The sequence below is a fragment of the Nematolebias whitei genome, chromosome 7 (assembly GCF_014905685.2).
Source record: "Nematolebias whitei isolate Nwh7 chromosome 7, NemWhi1, whole genome shotgun sequence".
Taxonomy (NCBI): domain Eukaryota; kingdom Metazoa; phylum Chordata; class Actinopteri; order Cyprinodontiformes; family Rivulidae; genus Nematolebias; species Nematolebias whitei.
The window spans coordinates 3,557,157-3,566,668 of NC_056504.1; the positions used below are offsets into that span (position 1 = coordinate 3,557,157).

General features: G+C 40.4%; 1 protein-coding gene across 1 annotated transcript in view; it reads left to right on the plus strand.

The window, feature by feature from the left end:
• Positions 1-6,498, plus strand: part of cdk18 (cyclin dependent kinase 18) — a 40,373-nt gene extending 33,875 nt beyond the window's left edge. The window contains exons 12-15 of the mRNA XM_037679073.1: positions 1,914-1,956; positions 2,063-2,153; positions 4,658-4,735; positions 6,464-6,498. Of these exons, the coding sequence (XP_037535001.1) occupies positions 1,914-1,956; positions 2,063-2,153; positions 4,658-4,735; positions 6,464-6,498 (247 nt within the window). The remainder of the gene's footprint in view (positions 1-1,913; positions 1,957-2,062; positions 2,154-4,657; positions 4,736-6,463) is intronic.
• The last annotated feature ends 3,014 nt before the right edge of the window (positions 6,499-9,512 follow it).

The following is a 9,512-nucleotide window of genomic DNA, read 5'->3' on the forward strand; positions in this document are numbered from 1 at the left end:
ACAAGCCATAACAACGAACTCGGGCGGAGCGAAGACGCAGATCAACAGAATCCAGCTGTTTTTGCATATTTTTGCCATCTTATTTTAATTTGTAAAAAAAATAAAAATCTGTATGCCTCTTTGATAATTGTCAGTTTTTCATCATTCTTTGTTGAAATCAGGTCTCTCTTGTAAATGAGTCCTCGAGGCTCAGTGGGATTAGCCTGTCTAAATAAAGGTTGAATGAATGAAGAGAGATCCAGATATAAACACCCGGACATAAAAACTGTAACATTGCTTTTCTGTCTCACATTCATTTTTAGATGTCAACCCCAAATGTTTTCTATCTAAAACCAAAGGAGCTCAGTAAACCGAGACTCTGCAGAGCAGGCGGTATTTTCCAGTCTCTTATTGTCTAATGTTTGTGAGTCTGTGTGAACTGTAGCTTCATGTTCCTGCTCTTAGCTGACAGGAAGTGTTACCTGGTGTGGTCTTCTGCTGCCGTGCACCATCTCCTTTAAGGTTAGACGTTTTGTATTCAGAGATGGTTCTGCAGACCTTTGTTGAATGAGTCATTATTTAAGCTGCTGTTGTCTTTCTGTAGCTCATTATACTACGCAAAAGGAACATTAAAGAAATACTGCTTTTCTGTCATTTTTATAAATATGAATTTATGGGAACATTATGTTTGACTCTGCCAGGGCTGTCCTTGTCTCCAGTCATGTTTGTGGTGTTCATGAACAGGATCTCAGAGTGTAGTGGAGGAAAGGACAGTGTCTGGTTTGGGACTCTTAGGGTCTCCTCTGCTTTTTTGCAGATAATGTGGTTCTGTTGGTGTCTTTGAACTACAACCTTAATCGTGCACTGGGGCAGTTTGCAGCTGTGTCAAGCAGCTGAGATGAGCGTTAGCTCCTTCAAGTCTGAGGTCATAGGTTGGAGAACAGTGTCTGCCTCAAGTGGAGTAGTATCTGCAAGTCCAGTTTACAATTGGTAGGTTGGAGCAGGAGATAGATCAATGGATCAAAGGCTCAAAAGTAATGAAGGTGTTATTTCAGTCTGTCTTGATCAAAAACAAACAAAGCTCAAAGGTAAAACTTTTAATTTACTGACCCATCTACATTCTAACTATCACACATGGCCATGAGGTTTGGATCATGACCAAGAACCAGATTCCAGGTACAAGCAGGTAAAATCAGCTTCCTACGTAGTGTGGCCGGCCTCAACCTTAGAGAAGGAGCTTCGTCATCTAGGTGGAGCTGAAGGTAGGGATGTAGCTGTATTGACACGAGTCGGGTGAGGGGATTCAATTTTCTGATGACTTCTTGGTCATGTCCTACTGAAAGGAGACCCCAGGCCAGACTTTCAGGCCTGTGAATGCATTAGGATCCTCAAGAAGGTTTCTCTAGTTTGTAGTTTAAATAAATAAACTGAATTGAATTGAAAACTGAATAGTTTGGGAAAGGGATGTCTGAGTTTCTCTCCTAATCCTGCCTCCCTGACCAACCCACAGATAAACCTTTAAAAATGGATGGACTGGTCTGAACTGCTGCCAGTCATCTCCTTAAATATTACACCTGTTTTATGTTTCCTGGAATTCTGTGTATCAGACCTTGACAGGGTTGAATCACCATCTCTGTTGGGTAAGGCATGAAAACCATCTCCTTCACGTCTCCTTCAGATTCTGGTTCCGACCTGGTGGACCTTAAAACTTTATGCTGCATGATTATACAAGAACATAAATGTATTCCGGGTTGCTTGGATCAATGGTTTTCCCTCCAGCTGAATCCTAAATTGTTGCATTTAATTTTTTGTTTTAGAAGGTAATTAGGAAAGAATAATACAATCGAAAACATGTTTGTTTGTTTTCACTCATGTTATTCATGTAAATTAATCTTACCAAATTAATATTTTATATTTTGCTTTGTCTTCTTTAGACTGGACACTGAGGGGATTGATTTGCTGTCTGCTCTTCTACTGGTATGAAACTAAAGGCCAATGGTCCTCTCAGTCATAGACACAGTTTTCAACTTGGATTGTGAATGTGTGTATTTTCTAAGCAGCCAGTTCTGTCTTGTGTTTGCAGTTCGACACCAGGAGCAGAATGTCCTCTGAAGCTGCTCTCCATCATCCCCATTTCCTCAGTCTGGGGGAGAACATACACAATTTGGCAGACAGTGAGTTAAAATTGCAAGCATTCAAAAAAGTTCATGAAACTTATGGAAGACTTGTGTCCTACTAAAGGGATATCGGAATCAGAATAAACTTTATTGGCATCGCACCGAGATACAACGAGAACATGTACGTACAGTCGTCCGAAAGATGGACGGAGTGCACGAAGCTGCTACTATACAAAGTGCGGCCCTCTTATTCTTATTCAGAATATTTTGCTTAGATGAAAAAAGGGAAGAAAACATGAGGAGAGACGGTATAAAAAAAGATCTCTCACTCCGTGTCCTAGACAGGGCACGATTTGTGGCATCAAAAAAACCTACCACTGCAAAGCAACATAAACAGACGTCATACATGAACATATAGACCGGTGAAGACATTGAATTTTAAGGGAAAGTCATAGTCGTTGTCCAGAGCACCCCCCCCCACCCCCACCTACAGTATGTAGAATGGAGAAAATGGCCGTGTGCGCCCCCTCCTGGACATCCTGGGCATTACCCATGATCCTAAGCAGCTGATCACAGAGCAATATATGCAGCATACAGTTCTATCCATTACACTAGCAGGTGAAGTCTGGTCCACTCTGTCTCTTTTGTGCAGCTTCCACAGTACAGATTTCTTAATACATTTTTCTTTTGGAATCTTCAAGCCCTGTTCTTAATTGTTAAGACAGAATCGTTGCAAATTTGAGTCATTTTGGGCTATTTTGAACTTTAAAGTTGGAAGCGCGTTTCACTTTGCTGCCATCCTCTCCTCACCAGCCCGAAAGTCACCAGCTCAAACATTTCTCAACATGAGATTATCTTAGTGTAAAACAAAGGTATGACAGCTGGTAGGTGATATGCATTCCTCCATGGAATAGAGTTACATTTGGGCCTAAAAATCTGACCCGGCCCGAACCTGTATCATTTTTTCCGAGCCTGACCCGAAACTGACCAATTAACTGTAATTAGAGGCGGAACACCACCCCCAAAAAACAACTTTTTTAAAGCTTTTGTTGCTTTTGTAAGCAAATCAGTTTGACATGAAAGTTTTAAAAATGTATTTCAAAGAAAAGAAGATATAAGATTTCTTGTTTATTAACAACTAACTTATTATAATTATTATGATATTATAGTTATTAACAGTCAGCGGACGCACGCGGCTGATGATCCGGTTGTCCATCTGTCACAACCCGCCCCCAAAACTAAGGTAAAAGGGGGATTAATTACATAAAACACTAATTAAGTCATGGACCGTGCCTGGAGCTGACTGTGCAAAAAACTTACCGGTATATTGGTTGAGGTGTAGGAATAACCAGGTACAGTAAACAGAAACTAATTTAACCACACAGGCAAAAAGCTCTCATAAATAAACTAATAGTAGATTGGCCACGAAGGATAACATTTAAGGCAGTTAACACAGTTTAATCAAGCCATCAGTTTTGCCCCACAAACGCTTCATCCCACAACATTTCCATATCAACACATAAAATCCCACAAACCCCATAAATAAAAAACAAACTGATCAAACTTTCAGTCCAACTATCCTCTTTGAAGGAAAGTTCATTCTGAAGGAGGATGAGGGAAACGCCCACTCAATCTAGGCGTTGGCGCACCAAAATAAAAAGAAACGATCTCACCAGATCTCAATGTCCATAGGCTTTAGCGTGCCTCTGTTACAGCCCTGGGTAAGAAAAATAATAATCCCACGCGATCCAAACTCATGGTGAAGAATAATCTGCATGTAATCCAAGGCAACAGCCTCAAGTCAGATGCTCCTTAGCAGGTGCGCACCCAAGAAAAAAAATGCTGTCACTTCTAAAACCAAAAGCCCGACCCGGCCCACCCATCAAGCTCATCATTTTGACCCGACCTGGCACGAATTTCAGGCCGGGCTGGTTCAGGCTGGAGACTCAAGCCAAAAGTCACAGCTCTACCATGGAAGGCCTTCAGATTAAAAATAATCATTTAAAAATGGTAAACTCCACTTTAAACTTGGCTGCTTGTAAAATAAGCGTTAAGTCCGATTCTTTTCATTCAACCTTTATTTAGACAGGTTAATCCCACGGAGCCTCGGGGACTCATTTACAAGAGAGACCTGATTCTCTCTGGGCTGAAACTGTTGGAGATGTGAGGAAGTAGGTGAATTTTTATTATTAATCAGTCAAGAAGTTTTTTCACCTGGACATTCAGAGCTTTGGCTTCACGTTTCTAACTCTCCAGACTTAATGGAGACCACCAAATAGTGAAAGAGTGAAAGTGCTTTGGGAGGCCATTCTGGAGACGTGATTCCTGCCCAGTGAGGTCCAGGTTTTTGCTAATCAGTTTTGATCCTCCAGACTTTGGCTGTTCATAACTTTCACACAATGTACTACTTAAAATGGTCAAAAAGCATCTTTAAATTCATTCAACCTTTATGCAAGTTAGTCTCATTGAGTCACGAGAACTCATTTACAAGAGAGACCTGTTAAATGCTTAAATGATGATTAAATGATGATTAAATGATTCCTTGTCCCTCTTTGTTTCAGCTGCATCTGTGTTTTCTCTCAGCGAGGTGCAGCTCCAGAAGGACCCGGGTCACCGCAGCTCAGTGTTCCAGCCTTTAAGTAAGACTGCAGAAACCCACTCTGGTTATTGATCTTTGACTTGGTGTTTTTAGATTGTGTAATGTGCTTGTGAAGCCTCGTGGTGCTTTTGTTGTCCTACTATGTTTGGTTTTTCACCACATCTTGTATCGCTGAAGGGCTGACAGATGAATTCTGCTCATTAGCCAAGCTCTCTGAGAAACATCTGTGCTGTTGGATAATGACACACTGTTGTTGCCCAGCTCGCAGAGGAAGTGAAAATGCTTATTTAAAGGTGGTTACTAGAGCCCAACCGATATGGACATTTTTGCTGTTGCCGATACTGATATTGGGAGGGGAAGGCGGCCGGCAAGAACTGATATAATGGCTGGAAATGTTTTAGCTTTATCCACCCCCAATAATCTAAGTTAAGAGTGAGTGGAGCAGAGCTTGTTTATTTAGCACAGCTGTTAGCAACCATGAAGCTAAGCTAATCAGATCCACGCTACGTAGTCCCACACTGGGTTTACAAGTGGAGCACTGGTCATAAAAACAGTCTTCCTAACGTGCATTCACATTTTATGTCCTCCACTATTCACCATAAAGTTATCAAGTGTGTTGATATAAATTATAAATTTAAACAAACAAAAATTAAACAAAGAAACACCCTTCCCTATTCATTTTTTTAAACAGTCAGCCACGTATGGTGAAGGTCTAATTAGTATCGACCGCAGCAGAGTTTATTTTTCTTTGTAGAGAAGTAAAGATTTCAGACAAACAATGAATTTCATTGAGGACAACAAAGATAACATTACTAACAATGATATATATTTTACCTCTATGTTAGATTTATTGTTCTGGATAAAGTTTTACAAGGCAATAGCCTATGCTAGGTTATCTAAACGTTAGCTTGCTAACTTGAGAGGCACGTAGCTAATGACAAGTGGTTGGAGGATTGAAGATAATTTATTATTGTTGATTTATTTTACAGTTCAGTTAAAATGAACTCACCATGCTCTGGTCAGCAAAATATGCCACACAGTATTGCTCACTGCATCGTATGTGCTGAAAGTGAAACTTAAGTGAATGGCAATGACTTCAAAGTAGTCTTCATGCATCCTCTGCTGGATACATTGTACAATTACAAACACGGGGCGGCTGTCGCTGAGTGGTTAGAGCAGTCGTCTTCCAATGCAAGAGTTGGGGGTTTTATTCCACCAGCAGTCACATGCCGAAGTGTTCCTGGGCAAGACACTGAACCCCTCATTGCCTCCGATGTGTGTCCCATCAGTGTATGAAAGTGATAAAGCTCTGATTATTCTTTGTACAGATATAGTAGAGCACTGTATGAATGTATAAATGAGGGCACAGATTGTAATGTAAAGAGCTTTGATATCTTGATAAGATAGAAAGGCACTGTATAAGTACAGTCCAATTACCATTTACAATTACAGCTGATCCAGCATTTTAGGGGTGAAAATTAGAAGTGCTTATATCAGCACATAATGGAACAATTATCATAGATACCCAATTAGCATAGGTCCCCAAACATCTATATCAGTCTAAATTATCAGCCTATCGATATATCTGTTGGGCTCTAGTGGTTTCTGTCATGAAGTCCTCTTGTCAGGGTGTGTGAGTGTTGATGACAGATCATCAGATAAAGCTGCTGTTGTTGGATCGAACAGGACCATCTGAAGTCATCAAATGATTAAACATGTGGATCATCTGCTAACACCAACAGGCTTCATTTAATCTGTCCTCTTTCAGGTCGTGGAAAGAATCGAAGACAAAGCATCTTCTAGATAGAAGAAAAACAGAAAGAGAAGCTGTCTTCAACGAGACCCTTGACACCTGGACACACACACCTGCACAAAGAAAACCAGTCTTCTCTCAGTATTTCTGAATAGAACCTTGTCCTGCTCTTAATCACTGGATGCACTCAGACATGTTCTCTGAGCACATTTACTCAACCATTAACAGCACACACGTTGCGCAGACACAGTTGCACTATAGTTGTTGTTTTTGTGTCCCCCTGAACACACAAAGCATCTGTGCTGACGTAAAAAACTGGCTCCGAGAGACAGCTCTGTGATGGTGTTATATAACACATGGTATGGGGTTGTGATTCTTAAAGGTGCATCTCGTTTGTTCTCAGAAATGATCATTTCTAAGTTTGAGTTTAAATATATGGAAGGCCCTGAAGTCAAAACTCCAACCTAACCATCAATTTGGCCGCCCTGCACAGGAGAAGTAAAGTAATACCTTTTTTTTTCTGTTGCTTTATGCCCCATTGATCAGCTGTGCACAGTGTGTTGCACAATGGTTAAATGCAGTTAAATCCATTTGTATTAGATTGTATTGCTAATAGCAGTTAGCCAACAGTTAGCAAGACCTCTCAATTTCCGCCTTGTAACAAGAACCCAGTTCAGTTGGGTCTTGCATCAATTTGGAAACAGACTCTTAAATGTTCAGAAGAGCCTAAAGGAAATCAATCAGTTCAAACGTCAGAGAAATAAAAATACACAGTATTACACATGAAAATATTAGATGATTACAAACAGCATCTCTAATATGCCAAAAACATGCATGTTAGGATGCCTCTTTTCATTCATTCAACCTTTATTTATACAGGTTAAGCCCTATTTGCAAGGGATTAGTTTTACCTAGAGACCACATGTTATTTGTAATAATTACAGAGATTGTCTGTGTTGTTAATGCCGTGCGAATCGGCCATGTCAGTCATTTGTAAAGTAAAAATTCTCCTTCAAATTAACTTACATATTTTTGCTGAACTCCGATGTTCTATGATAATACTAATCCAATACAAATAGGCATCCCTGTGATTTGGACAGAAATGGGTGCGAGCCAATACGTAATTAGGCGTTTTGTGTTTCCTGGGCACATTTTTATTTGCTTTTGTCAATGGAGGCTGCATTGGAGTGCATAAATAACCTTTTATGTCCTGGACCAGCAAAAGCCTGTCGACCCATAACGGTTGGCAAAAAATAAAGAAAATGCTGAAGAGAAGGAGTAATATCAAATGAAAATGGTGGCTCACATCATGTACTGAACACACAAGCGGCTGTTACGCAATACACAGTGCGTTAACATCATATCCAGAAGATGTCAGCATGACGGCTCATTGGTTAGCACTGTTGCCTCACAGCAAGAAGGTTCTGGATTAAATCCCCGGTTGGACCTGGGGTCTTTTTGTGTGGAGTTTGCATGTTCTTTTCATGCTTGCGTGGGTTTTCTCCGGGTACTCCAGTTTCCTCCCACAGACCAAAAACATGCATGTTAGGCTGCCTTCAGGCCCAGGCCTCCCTTGCATAAGAGATCTGGGATCTCAGTGGGATTTGCCTGGTTAAATAAAGGTTAATATAAAAAGTCCGTAAATTTCAGTTAAATCTCAGGCTTTGGTTATCCCGTGCGAATGGGCCACATAAAAAGCAGACGCTGGGGAGTAATTTATTTATTACGTGGTCCCTAGGTAAAACTGATCCCGTGCGAATAGGGCTTTAGTCTCACTGAGTCACAAGGACTCATTTACAAGAGAGACCTGTTTTAAGCAAAAAACGCAGATGAGGTTCAGAAAACAATCCTCAACATAAAGCAATTAAAATAAAATAAAAGTATTTATAAAAACTGTCAAATCAAAGAGCCTTATAAAACAAAGTATTTTTCAGCATTTAGCACCAGTTTGAGGTGGAATAAGTTTTTTTCATTCAACCTTTATTTAGACAGGTTAATCCCATTGAGCCTCGAGGACTCATTTACAAGACAGACCTGATTTTAACAAAGAGTGATGACAACAGTGGACAACAACAACAATAGACAGTTATAAAAAGGCATACAGATTATTTTTTTTTTTTTTTACGAATTAAAATAAGATGGCAAAAAAAGTAACAAATACAGCTAGATTATAGGGCGACTGTAGAAAACTAAAAACAGGAACATGTCTGCATTAGTCCTTGCCAGGAGTCCAACAGATTCTTAAAGACACTTAGAGAGGTCAAGGTCAAGAGCTTCAAATCTTGTTGTAAGATATTCCAGGAAACAGGAGCGGAGTAGGAGAAGGTCCTTTTGTCTAGTTCAGTCCTCACTGAGGGAACACTGCAGGTAATGATGTCCTGAGAGCGCACGCTGTAGCTGCACTCACACAGAGACATGTAGGAGGAGATGTATGAAGGCAGCAGACCAAGAAGTGATTTAAAGATGAAAATGTACCAGTGAGAGAGTCTGTGTGAAGTTAATTATGACCAGTTAACCAGTGAATACTGGGTGCAGTGGTGGGTACGATAATCACAGCCAGTTATGAATCTTAGTGCACCATGATAGACAGCATCCAACATCTGCAGCATCCAACATCTGTAGGGTTCTTGTAGGAGCGTTCATGTAAATAATGTCACCGTAATCAATGGAGGGAAGGAAAGTCACAGTTACAAGGTGTTTCCTAACATTCAGAGTTAGACAGGATCTGTTTCTGAAAAAGAAACCCAGTTTAAATTTCATTTTCTTTACTAGGTTTTCCACGTGAAGCTTAAAAGAGAGATGTGAGTCGACCAAGATACACAAATATTTATAGGAATCAACAAACTCAATGGGGACACCATTTGAGGATAAAATCTGAGGAAGAACTGCTGGGACCAACTTCCTGTTTGAAAAAAACATCGTTTTGGTTTTGTCAGCATTTAGGACAAATTTGAGGTGGAACAAATCTGACTCGGATTACTCCAAAGTGGAACAAACCAGTTTTGTTTGGAGGAGGGTGTTAGGAGTGCGCGGGGAACCCAGATGATATGAGACCCAGAACGAG